The 14,228-nt window shown below is 29.4% G+C and overlaps 1 protein-coding gene across 2 annotated transcripts in view; it reads right to left on the reverse strand.

The window, feature by feature from the left end:
* Positions 1-608: 608 nt before the first annotated feature.
* The window catches only part of LOC100166402 (bestrophin-4), a 30,563-nt gene continuing 16,943 nt past the window's right edge, over positions 609-14,228 (reverse strand). For both annotated transcript variants that reach the window (XM_008189921.3, XM_008189922.3), the window contains exons 3-11: positions 11,540-11,650; positions 8,280-8,451; positions 8,043-8,172; positions 7,623-7,864; positions 5,763-6,035; positions 5,449-5,664; positions 3,635-3,869; positions 2,428-2,555; positions 609-2,361 (exon numbers count right to left, since the gene is read on the reverse strand). In XM_008189921.3, the coding sequence (XP_008188143.1) occupies positions 1,969-2,361; positions 2,428-2,555; positions 3,635-3,869; positions 5,449-5,664; positions 5,763-6,035; positions 7,623-7,864; positions 8,043-8,172; positions 8,280-8,451; positions 11,540-11,650 (1,900 nt within the window). In that variant the 3' untranslated portion in view covers positions 609-1,968. The remainder of the gene's footprint in view (positions 2,362-2,427; positions 2,556-3,634; positions 3,870-5,448; positions 5,665-5,762; positions 6,036-7,622; positions 7,865-8,042; positions 8,173-8,279; positions 8,452-11,539; positions 11,651-14,228) is intronic.

The following is a 14,228-nucleotide window of genomic DNA, read 5'->3' on the forward strand; positions in this document are numbered from 1 at the left end:
ATGAAGATCGACTAATGTATGGTATTATTTATTAAGACAAGTTCAGAGGCTATATAATATGCATGAATCTTTGTCATAGTTTTAATAATCTTAGCTTAATCAACAATTTTTTAGGTAATATTATATTACATTAGCTTACAGTCGTAAAGTACTAAAAATTAAATATTTAGTGATAAAAAAATTAAAATTAAAAGAAAATGTATTTATTAGTATTGAATGAATGAATTAGTGTTCATGAAGATCGACTAATGTATGGTATTATTTATTAAGACAAGTTCAGAGGCTATATAATATGCATGAATCTTTGTCATAGTTTTAATAATCTTAGCTTAATCAACAATTTTTTAGGTAATATTATATTACATTAGCTTACAGTCGTAAAGTACTAAAAATTAAATATTTAGTGATAAAAAAAAATTTTAAAATAAAAAAAAAAATTTATTTATAGTATAGTTCTTAATTTTTATTTAATATCTTCAAAATGTGTAGGTTAGTTTAGTATTCTCCAAGTTATGTTGTTTATTCATTATTAGTAAGCTTTTAGGTTCATCCTTTATATTTAAAATATTTATTAGTATTTATGCAGAGTGTATACATTGGATCAATTATTTTTTAAGACAAGTTCAAAGACATAAAATATGCATGAATCTTTGTCATAGGTTAATAATCTTAGCTTAATCAATAATTTTCATAGGTAACATTAAATTACATTAATGTACAGTACTAAAGTGCTAAAAATTAAACACGCAACAACATAAAAACAAAATTAAAATTAAAATACAAAAAATATTTATTTGTTTATTATTTTCAAAATGTAGGTTAGCTTAGTATACTGTATAGCATTTTTCAAGTTCTGGCATATTATATTTTTTTTAAAACTAGTTCAAACGCATTTAAATATGCTTGAACTGTTGTTATAGTTAAATAATCTTAGGTTCAATCAATGGTTGTGGTAACATAACTAGACAGTGAAGTAACACAATTAAAGGTGTAGCTTATATATAAAAAAATTATGTTTTAGGCTTTTGCGTTTAAGATATTATGTATCCATTATTTATAAGATTTTAGGTACATCCTTGTTGATTAAGTATATATTTATTAGTATTAAATGTATTCATTATTATTCATAATGTATAATTTTCATAATACTTTTTATTAAGACAACTTCAGAGGCATAAAATATGCATGAATCTTTTTCATTGTTTTAATAATCTTAGCTTAATAAATGATAGTATCTCCATTAATACGTTGTTTTAATTATTTTTAATTTATTTTATCCTAAATGTTTAAGTTAATATTTTATAATAATATTATATTCACAACTCTGATTTAAAATACTTTTAATATTTTTGAAATTTGTGTATTTTCATCTGAATATGCATAAGTCTTTGTCATAGTGTATAATTAATTTAACCTTTATTAGTAATTATGTAATCGTGGTAACTTAAATAATATATTTTTACATCTATATCCATTTCTTGGCCATAGTTTTTATAATGTGATTTTTTCTTTTTTTTTTGCCTACTGTAATAAGTAAAAGAAAAAATATATTTGTATAATTCAAATCATTACTTTTACCGTTGAATTATAGATTCCAAAATGTATTGCAAATTATTTTTATTATAATTTTACATTTTCTATTTTATAAGTTTATGGTACCTGAATCAATTAATACTTGGAATTTGATTTAAATTAAACAAAAATAGTTAGAAAATGCACATTTTTCCTTTTTTTGCACTATGAGAAAACATTATTCAACATAAAGCAAATTTAAAAATATATTTTAAGCAATCTAGTTTAAGAGTTGTAAACAAAAAATAATATTTGGTAGTTAGTACTTTGTAATATTATATTATACTTATTTATACATCTTAATTATACTTCATTTTATTATATTGAAATAACTTGTTTTTTGTTATTTAACATTGTGTTTGTATTCTAAATAAAAATAACATAATCACTAAAATACTAGTCATGATGGTCTGGTGTCCGTCTAGATGTTTCGTAATCATAATTAACTGAAGAAGTCCTACTGTTAGGCGCTTCATTGTTTATAGTTGCTGATTGGCTCACCACTGGTTCGACAACAAACAATAAACTAGATGTACTAGGTGTGTGGTGGTTACTACTGTCACTATCGCTGCGCATCAATGTATCTTCCTGCTTTCCATCTTGATAGCCAAAATCGTCATTAGTTGATAACACTTCTGTATATGTGATGTTTGATAAATTCGATGATGCAGAGTCATTAGGTAATGGCGGTTGTGGTGGGAAGACTGTGCGCACGTTTGGTTTCTCGCTGCGCCTTTCTAGCCGCCCTCCTGCTGTAATTGTCATTTGTTCATCTAATTCCTCAATCACCTAATCAAAACAATAGTATATTTTAAACTATTGTATCAATAATTGTTATTGTTTTTTTCATAATACCTGATCGGCAATTCGAACACTACCAAATTGTTGTTGTAGTAATTTACTACTGCTACTCTGTAAACTCTCTTGGCTCTGCCAGCTACTGCCTGGCAATCTATTGCTGCTTGATACCCTGGATAACAGTCCTGTACAAAACAAGTAAACAACATTATTAAAATATCACAATTTATATTTATATATATATATATATATATAATATATAATATATATAAATGTTTATAAAAGTAGGAAATTCATCAAAATCACGAAAATTAGCAAACCTAACCTAACATTGGATTTTCAGCCATATATTAACGAATTCTCATTGAACGATTTTCTTTTTTTGTTGTAATTCAAATATAAATAATAGTCTTGACATTTTCACCAAATGTTCATAGTAAAGTTAATTTATCATTTACCGTATATGATACAATTTTCAAAATATTTTTAATTGTTATTAATATTATAGACATTGACATTTTCAATAGATTTTTTCGTTGGGTTGAAAATCTTGAAAATGTATATAATGTGTTATATTAGCAGTTCAATAATATTAAGGATACATATGGGTAAGTATGTTTATTTTTATAAGCGTTTAAGACTTTAAGACGACCGTGTGTCATCTCCGTCTTACAACATAGCAAAAACTGTGTGTAGCGTGGGACGCAACGTAGAATTACCAAAATTCCACAACGCATAGAGAAGAACTTTATCTGTGTTGTAGTGTTTTAATTTTTTTAAAAAAAATCTATTGTTCTCAAATTGAGAACTTTAAATGTATTTATGTTATCTAAATAATAAAAACACTACGACACAGATAAAGTTCTACCCTATGCGTTGTGGAGTTTTAGTAATTCTACTATAATTAATACAGAGGCAGTATACTTGTCTCACAGTTTTTAGTATGTCGTACATTTGTAAGACGGAGACGCGGGTGTAGCGACCTCTTAAAGTTCAAATGTTGAAAAAATTCATCATTATAACGAAAATTTGCAAATTATTTTGTATTGGAACTTACGATTTCCCTCTCTCTGTCATACACACTACTCCTAAATAAATCAGGGATGGGCCGGGGGAAGTTTAGGAGCTCGGAACCCTAAAATAATGGCAATTGATCCCTTTAGCTGTCCGTTCTCTGAGCACCCGTTGTGCCCGTGCAGTCCACTTCCTTCTCAGAAATAAAGTCGACCAGGGTGTGTCTATGAAGAAATCAAACGGCACTCACCATCTCCGCCCAACTGTGTGGAGGTACCGCCGGTGCGTTTGAACAGATTTTTCAAAATGGACGTGACCGAACCTACTCGGTTTAGCGAGCTGGCCACGCTCTGGTTGTTGAGATGGTGGTGGTGATCGTTAGAGCTGTGCGACGATATAGGACGGCCGCGCAGCAGACTGTTTGATCTCTTATAGCTGCCCGCTGTCGCAACGAAGTGTATTCCGCTGTTCGCGTCGTCGTCGTCCTGCAACAAAAACGTGCAATCATGTCATTGTTCGTCCATAATATTATATGTTATGGACGAAATATATCACGTACGATTAATGATTATGGGTTATCATAATGTAATGTTGCGCATGGGTAAGATCGTATAATATTAATTTAAAAATAAAATCGTAAACTATTTTTTTGTCACGCCCACACCGAAAGTTTGGTTTTCGATAGCGGTCGAAGCGTTGAAAAGCGTCCTTTGTCCGTCCAGAGGGCGGCAAACTGGGAATTCCCAAAAGTGCTACTCGCACGTTTAATGCGCGTATACCCTGCACAAACAGACACTTAAATCTATGCCACTTTCCTTATGAAACATAAACTTTTGGTTACATCTTATAATCATATTATAACCCCCATGCGTGACGCTTAAAATAAATATAACCTAGTCGTTTCTTTCGTGAAATACCTATTGTTTTCGTAGAATGGTCTGGTTTTTGCATAAATCCCAGCCTGAATTACCTTTGTCCTGATGGCGCGATCAATGAACGCAGAGGCGTGACAACAAATAGTATGTGTGGCTCGTGCGGGAAGGCAATTTAAGTCTTGGGCGAAATGCGGCCCTTGTGCCGCACACGTCGCCCGTGACTGAAATAGCTCACTTCCCGCCCCTGCCACCCATTATACTATTACGCGTTATTATACGCTTATACCTGATACGTGCGGGTAATAATATACGAGTAGTATGGAAAAAATACGCATTTTGCTATTGCGAATAGACGAAATTATGGTAATATAATATATGAGACGTTTTGACTTTTGGCCGGTCCCGTTCGACCCCACATGACACATATAATTATAGTTGCGTTTGCATACCTATTCATAAGCGGTATGTGGTTTTTAATTGAAAGTTACACGCCGGTGAGACTTGGGTGTGCCGTGACAACATTGAAAAAGACTAAGAGTGCCGTTTTTTTCAAAAAGGTTGAAAACCGCTAGGTATTTCAATAGCAATGCAATAACGTCGTTAACAATTTTGAACCCTTTAGAAACTAATACGGACAACGTTCAATATGTGGGTAGCAAATAATCAATAGGTACTACATGGGAAAAAATAATTGGTTAATCTCGCTTCAATTTTAGTTACCTCAGGGCTCAGATAGTCAGATGTAAATTATAGTTCCCTATGGTATAGGTACATTTTTAGCCCCAAATACCGTAGGTAAGTATACCTACGTAATATAACTAAACTTTAAAATTAGTTTCACTACAATTTAACTATATCCTAGCCAAAAAAATCCAATTACACTAAGTTCAAAGATGAGGATAACATTTCAATATAAGGATATTTTTTTAGTTTCCATTTTTTTTTCTAAAATTGTACAAAATATCCATAGCTTAAAATCACACGACTAAGGCAAAAAATTAAAACAATTACCAACAAATTGAAGTCTTCAACATAAATTATGCATAATGTATGCTATACACACATATTATATACATATAAGTATATATATATTATATATATATTATATAATTTCCAAACGAATAATATAATGAAACATTTTTTAAACGGGTTGTGCGGTATCAAAGAAATTAGAATATTATATAATTACTATGGTTTGTCCGTCGTCGCAGCCCTTGGGTGGCAGTGAGTATTCAGCGTCTGCATCTGATACAGCTATATTAGCTGTCGATGGCTCGGGATGCCGTTCACGTTCTCCGGCAGCTACAGTATATGGCAATTCTGTTGGAAACACTTGATCCCAATACTGATCTCTGATCAACTCTGGATGTTCGTGATGCATTTCGTCAACTATTAGATATGAAACCTAAAACGGCGGCAAACGACACGTAATTTAATATAATGTTTAATTATGCTTGGTTGAAAATTCCGATGTGTTGAGATATTTTTAATTGTTTTATATACTTGGACATTACGATCAATGATCCAATTGACTTCAAAATCGTCATCGTCCTCTCCGAATGGATTTATCAACGATTCGGCCACCTTCAGCCACCCCATGTAAAAGAAAAACTGTAAAGTAGTAAATACCGGAAAATACAGATCGATGTAGTTATAATTTGCCGAGTTCGTTTCCGTTTGGTGTTTAAGATTTGCCAATGGCACTACTGGTTTGTCCAGCCATTGTCGTCCCATTACAGTTGTAATGAAAAATGAATACACGGCCAATGTTACAACCTAGGAAATAATAAGCATATATATATATAAAATATAAATTAATAGTAGGTACCCATTTAATCATATTATTTACTGGTGATTAAATGTTTAATAAAAAAAAAATAATGTTAATATATACAATTTTCGGTAAATTTAATTAAAATACTTCCTAATTTTTTTTTTCTCGTTTATTTTGTTAAGTAATTTCATGATTATTTTATTTTATATTTTATAAGCAGTTACGTGAGTTACACACAGGCCCGGATGAACACTATGAGTCTGGGGTGCAGTGTTATTTAATTTTGGGTCAAATTTAGATTAATATTTGTAAATATTTGGGTGCCACACAAATATAGTGGTGGGAGGGTGGATTATAAATTCCACTGTTTTAATATCGATTCCGCCAGCTATTCCATATTTCCATATTTCCATAATATACATTATACATAGCATGGCGAAAAAAAACAATAAAATATTGAATAATAAATAAAATACCTAATTAGTACTTGTATACTCAAATAAGTTCTGACTTATAATGTATTGTTATTATTTTACAAAATTAAATATAATTGTAGTTTTTTGAAATAATGATTTGAAGGCAATAATTTATTATAAGTCACTCATCAATATTCTAATATAGTATATAATACCATTAATATACCTAGTCAAAATTGATTTTACATATATTTATTTAATTTCATACGATACCCATAATTTTCTGATTAAATTTAGGTGTTTCATCAATGTCATTTTCACAGCATTTTTTAGCCTTACCATCGATTCTTAGTAAAATTGTATACTAGGTAATATATGAACGTGCGGAATCAACTTAGGTATTATAAAAAAGTTCGGCGGAGTCAATAGCCGGTGCAATCGATACGTTTCTTACTGGTAAAAAAAGCTATAATTTCGGTGGAATCGATACCATATGCGATATAGGTACCTAAAAATAGCCCCGGAGTGCCAAAACTTTAATCTGGCCCTGGTATTTAGTACTATAACAGCCAAGTATAGTTCAAGGAACCCGCAGAACATAATATTGTTTTAGGTATTTTTTAAATTTTAAAAGTATAATGATAAAGTTCTAAGCAAATAAGGCCATCTTAATTTCAAATGTATTAATTACACAATTACAACAAAATTATTTTTTATTTAATTTATAATACAATAGATAGATAGAATTTTCATAAATGTAGGTAATTTCAATTATTCGTCTGCATTAATGATCATTTTTGTTAATTTTTTTTCTGTTGGTATTTTTATTGAGATAAAAATAACGTGTTTTTGTCGGTTAAAAAAACAATTTCCATTAAATAATTTTTATTATTTAATAATTATAGATGATGGTAAAATTTAATAGATGTACTTAACTATATAGACTATTATGAATACAATTATAGATTAAAAACGATTTTCATTTAGTACAATAAACATCTAATGACCAATGGATTAAGGAATAGGTACCAATTTAATACAATTTAATATATTATTATTAATCATTATGAGCTTATTATGTGAAAAAGCGAACATTTCGCTATTTTATGCGATATTAAAATAGCTTAAATCTATAATACAATGAATAATTATTCATCATAATATAAAATTTACCTGCGTATAAACGAGTGGCACGCTTATTGAATCGTAATTGAGTAACAAACCGCACTGACCGCGAAATTTGTTCAGCTCGTCAATAATCGTTTTTACCGCGAAATCGTCGCGGATCCGTCCTTCTTTTCTCGCCCGAGTCACTATGCTCGCCGCCCACACGACTGGCAACCAGTGTTTTGAGTGTCTGGGAAATTTGTCGTTTAAATCCAATACGATCGTTTTTTCGTTTTCCAACAATAAACCTATATACAACAAACAATAGCGCGCTGTATAGGCTTTAAACATTATTATAAAACGTATACAAAATGGTATACCTACATATATAATTATTATTATATATCTGTCGTAGCCAAAAACTGTTCGCGGGCAATGGCGCTATATTAATTATTATACTATGGTAATAAGTCTAACAATGCTTACCAGCTTCAACGAAATGATCCAGCGTAGGAAAGCGCTTTTTTACTCTAGGGCTGATATTAGAGAACACCATAGTCAGACCCAAACAGACGTACCGCATGATCGTTCGTCTCATCAATCTTCCTCTTTCGTCCTATATGGTTTTACAACGAATATTAGTCTAAGTCCAGCATGCCGGCACGTAGATAGCTGTAACGTGATTTGTACATATCTATCGCTGTTGTTAATTATTGTTCATACCTGTCCGTGAATATGCGAGCTCACGTAAACTGCTATAGGATCAGGCCACGGGATCGAACAGTATTGGTCCCACCACCTTTGCATTATTATGGATATATAAAATCCGAGCACAAAGGACAACGGTATCAAGTCGCTGTATGTTTCGCAATAATCGGCTATGCTTTCGAATATTCTTGAATAAAATAAAATTTACTCGATTAAAACGCACATTCAAAAATAAACTATGAAAAATGGTATTGCCAAGCTGCACGAAAAATTGATTAATTTAATGGTTCGCTTAAATTGAATGTACCAATAATGGGCCACTAAATCATGTTTATGGACCATTAGCTCACTATATTGATTCATTAAATGTTAAGTGATTGCTTATGCAGCCCGGCATAGGTATCTATTTGTATTATTTTAGTTTAAAAAAAAAATTAAAATCAAACCAATGTAAGAGTTTGAAAAACTAAAAACTTGGACACGGAATTTCTTTATTTTTTTTATCGAATTCTCGTTGTAATAAATGTATTGTTTAAATGTAAATAAAAATAAACATTGTACAACTGTAAGTAAATACATAAATTAACCATAGTCCGAATGTTTCTGAAATGTTAAATATATCTATTTTATTATTATCTAGTATATATTACATACCAAAAAATATAACTATTTACATTTACGAAAGTAAAAATATATCAACTCAAAAAATCCAGGAATATTCAACGGACACATTTTGGCATCGCGGTGATTAGATCACAGCTATAATAAATTGGTCTCTCTGATAATTGATCGCCAAACAAAAGTTTTCAGTTTCTTAGTTATTTTATTATACTAGGTATATTTCATAAAACATATGAAAATATGTATAAAACTGTAAAACTTATAATATAAGTTATAGCAAATAATCTGTTGTATGCAGTGGCGTAGCAAGGATTATGAAAGGGGGGTGTTTTAAGTATAGATTAAAACCAAGTTTTTACAGTTTTCGTATATAAATAAACTAATAATTATAAAACATATTGCAATTTTGGTAATAAAAAACTAAAAAATAAGTAGGTATATAAACCCGATAAACAAATAAATAAATAACAACTTAGTTTTTAAAAATACTAGCATACAATACTAGGTTAATAAATAAGTAATAACGAATAACGTGATATGCGAACACCGTGATAAACGAACACGTACTGATGTTTATTCGTACAATCTACAATCTAGATGTCAATTATAGTTTAAACACAGTTTTATCACAAAGAGACTTATGAAATCTTACATATGCGAACATAGGGCCAACTGTAACAAAGCTCCACCAACAATTTTAACAGTCCTCCACCCCTCCCAAACATTTATTTAATTTTTTTAAGTTTATTCAATTTTATAATAGTATAGTATTCGGCTTCGGCCTCCCCAAATCTCAAAATTATCACCTATTGTACATAACCAAACATAATATTTTTTAAGATATTTTCAATGTTACCCAAATATAATTTTTCTCGACAATTGTATGCAAGTTAAAAAATACACAAATATGCAAATTTAAACTTTGTATTTAATTTCGCCATTTCACAAGACAAATTTATAACTTGCAAGCAGTCCCGAACCCTATAAAAAAATATATTTTTTAAGTGGGAAAATGTCAATGGGAGGGGGGGGGGGGTTAAACACCACTGGTTGTATGTATTATTTCTATAATTCTATTCAATGATAATTATATAGGTACCTAATAATAATTTATAATTGTTAATGGTTCAAATTACGACATTTGACAAAGTTAACTGTAAAATACTCTCCACACACTGGTTGACAAGCTAAATGAAGGGCTTGTTTCAAAAACAAGACAAGTCCGCTTTATTCGAAGACGCACTTAACCAAAAATTAAATAGAAGGAAAAAATTCCTTAAAAGTTGGTGTAACAATCAGATTAGTCCGTAAGTCAGTTGGATATAACTGTATAATTAATATACTGTAGTTTTTTTTTTTTTTATAGTGAATTGACTTACGTATCTGGTTTATATTTTTATGCAAGAATTAGGCAAATCCAGACTTATCTGATTTTCACTGAAAGTAATGATCGAATTTTAACATAATACGTATAAATATAAGCAGTTTGTATACATCCTACAACTTAGTTAATGTATAACATAGTTTTATTTAATTTAAAATAATAAAATTATAACTGTGGGAAAAAAAGTTCGAATAAATCCATGTTGGGTTAAGTTCATTACACTTTTAGAAAATAGGCAAATAAACAGTTCTACACATGTCCAATATCTTTCATAGAATTTAAAATTGCATAAAAGTATAATTTTTCAAAAAAAAAAAAAAAAAAACCATACTTAAAAGTGTTTTATGATCATCCTGAAAACTTTTAAAAAGTGGGCTTTCCTATCTGGTTCTTTCAGAAAATCGTATACATAATTTATGTATAGCTAGAAATAAGATAACTGAAATGAAATGATACACTATCATTATTATTAAAACTGCCGATATCGAGTCAATAACTTCGATAACGGATAAGGTATAGCGGATTGTGGATCGTCATCTATAATCTACTTTATGGTTAGCTTATTCTGTAGAAGGATGGATTTATATCTTTGGACTCATCACAATCAACCATAAGTATTATGGATATTAATATGTACATTATTTTATAGATTCGTTGAAAAAGGAAGAGTCTTATATTATACCTACAGACAGAACAACTAATCGCGTGAAAATATCCAAAATAAATTACAAAAATATGTAATATCTATGGACTATGTAAGATAAATAAAGTAGACCTTTTAAAACAATATATTATTATTATATTATTTTATATTTGTGTAATGTGTTATTTGTATACGAAATATACCTAGTATAATACATTAATACCTATATCTAAAAAGGTTTTAAAATAGTTTTAACGATCAATTATCCTACAAGCGACTAATTCACCACAATATTTTATTAAATAGATGTAGATATAAAAAGAATTCATTATTATAAAATTATTAGGTTTGTCATTTATTAACAAAACAAAAACATTTCTAATAGGTATATGAAATAGTTGTCAAGCTCATTAAATAGTAAATAATGAAAGTAGAAATGTACCTTATATTTTGATATATCTACATGTACAAAAAGTCAGCTGTTTTTGTCTGTAAAGTAAACAGAAATATGTCTAAAATGTTGTTTTTAGTATCTATCTATTCGTTTTAGATGTTTAATTTAAATGTATAAAATAATATTGAAATAGCCCTAAAGAGTTTAAAATATTACATACATGGAACACTTACCGTTTTTGCTGTTGATTCAATACAAAGCGATAAGTCAAATTCAGAGTGTAATAACAGACAAGGAATGCAGCCAAATCGGGCCACACTAACTTGTATATACTTCCTCGCCACCTAAAAACCAATAAAACCAATATTTTTTATTAAAAAAAAAACAATTAAAGCATAAAATATATTAAAAAACCAGTGCTCGGACTTATCAATAACTTGCTTTAGTTGCTATACTGCAGTATTATTATTATTTTTTTATTTCTTTTGTATTAATATCGTTACTGGTTTCGTATACAAACTAAAATCCCACATTTTGTATATAAGATTTAATATAATATTATGTTTTATTAAATTATCATGCTAATATGCAATACAGGTATAAAATTAATATTAATACACAACACTTATTGTATCAATTTCGTGAACAAATTAAATATATATTATTATTGTATTATTATTGTATTATTAACAACCAAAATTAAATATTAACTTAATATGTACGATTAAACAATAATTACGATATATCCAGACGACCTGTGTGTTTTAGAAACAGTTCACGTAGCATTATTTTGTGGTAGGTGGAGTATAGTGAATTTGTAAGATAATTCGGTTTTTATTTAAATACAAAATTAATGATTAGCGTGATGTATATTTCTTACCGACCGAAATGAAAAGGCCAACCTAAACCAAACACTTGTTGGCTATCATTATTGTATTAAATACTTGCGAGTAACCGGGATGTGAAAAAATGTGCGTATACGTTTCGTTTTTATCTGATTGAAATGGTCGACAAACGCAGTTTGATTATAATATTAAGTCCAATGTGAGATCGTTATTATTTTATTTATTTATTTATTTATTTATATGGACAAAAATCCAATTCACAATATATTTGTATTATACAACAATAATATAATATAATTTAAAATAATAAAAAATAATTTGCAATTATCATCACCAATATTACCTATGTATCACATGCGTTACAATAGTGTTGGCATAGGTGCAAACAAGGGGGGGGGCTTTAGGGGATAAGCCCCCAAAAATGTTGTTCTTCATTTTGTTTTAAGCTTATTCAATATTGTCAAAGTAAGGCTTTAGCCCCTCTCCCCCAAATATCTCAAACGCTATTTGCGCATATGAGTGTAGCCGTGTAGGTATGCGTGCAATTTAATCGGAGGAGTCTGCAGTGCCGTCAGCAGTTATAAAATTTGGCAGAGCGTTTGAGCCGCTTTTTTTTGGCGGTAATTGTTCTCAAACTGGATGCCACCGTGTTTATAGAAAAGGTACAACAGTTTAAAATGTACTCAGTCGGGTAGCAACTAGAAAATATTATTATTTTGGTGAAATCGATAGACGAGAACGAAATATGTCATACCGTATTATAGTTGTGAACGTAGAGCCAATGAGGTTTGATTTATTTCGTTGACTTGTATTTACGCTCTGTCAGAGGCCGTCCGCCCCCAAGTCATATTTATTAAGAATTGTGTTAAAAACATAATTACAAAAAAAACATATTATGATATTGAAAGTTTTCTGAAAATTATGATTTCCCCCTCCCCAACCACTAACCATCCATGTCCCTGGAGGCGTCCCTGATGCGTATAGTATAATGACAATATTACTATCACGCTCAGAGATACCAAAACGCTGTATAGGAATTAATAAATAAGACGGGAGCTACAATTATTTAACAAAAAATATTTGACTAGGACTTTTAATTTCAGAATAAAGGTATGCAATATAACATCGTCTAGATGCAAATCGATAACATGGCGTGCATTAGTTAAAATATGGAATTAATCAGTTGACGACCGTGACTATTCAAATAGATTTAGCGGTATATTAAATTGGAAAAAAATTGAGAACCATTGTTGTGCAATAGCCGCTATGCCAAGTCGTTTGGCGACGACTGTTGTACATCTATATTGATTTTATACCTATAACATTTTTTTTACATGTTCATTGTTCATTGATAAACACAAAAATACACTTAATAACTTAATTAATCAATGAGATAAAATTGGTTTATAAATGGTTGTTTTCAGATTGATAATATAATATTATAACTATAAATGTATTTACATTAATACAATTTTGCATTCTGTAGGTATATTAACTCACATAATTTTTATTATTTACCTAATCTATTTTATATATTATTTAAATATTATCTTGTCTTTTATATTCTACGTACTATAATATGTCCGTTTTCTTAACACGTAAACTTAAACTGTTAAACTTATTACATTGCATAATTCTATTTATCATTTTGTCAAAAGGTACTCTCTACTCTCTACTCCATCACACTGCACAAGCTAAGGCCCAAAAGAGTAGATTTATTTTATTTATTTATTTAATTTTATTATAGAATATGTGTACCTATATTAAATAAAAATGTTCTAAAAAAAATAACATCATTGTATAAGAAAAACGATTTTGAGCGGTTTTGAGGTCAGTCAGCTTATGCTATTACTATAACTATACTTAATGATATTATTGTGAATAAAGTAATTTATATATTACCTATTTACATGTAAATACATGCATGTAACCTTGTTTTAAATTTTCAATCCTTAGGTATAAAAGATGAATATTTTATACATTTTTAACTACAAAATAATTATTAAATTTTAAATTTGATAGTTTTTGTCGATATTCGAACTTTAAATGCTTATAAAAACAATGTGCCTATGTATTT

The sequence above is a fragment of the Acyrthosiphon pisum genome, chromosome X (assembly GCF_005508785.2).
Source record: "Acyrthosiphon pisum isolate AL4f chromosome X, pea_aphid_22Mar2018_4r6ur, whole genome shotgun sequence".
In the NCBI taxonomy this organism is placed as follows: domain Eukaryota; kingdom Metazoa; phylum Arthropoda; class Insecta; order Hemiptera; family Aphididae; genus Acyrthosiphon; species Acyrthosiphon pisum.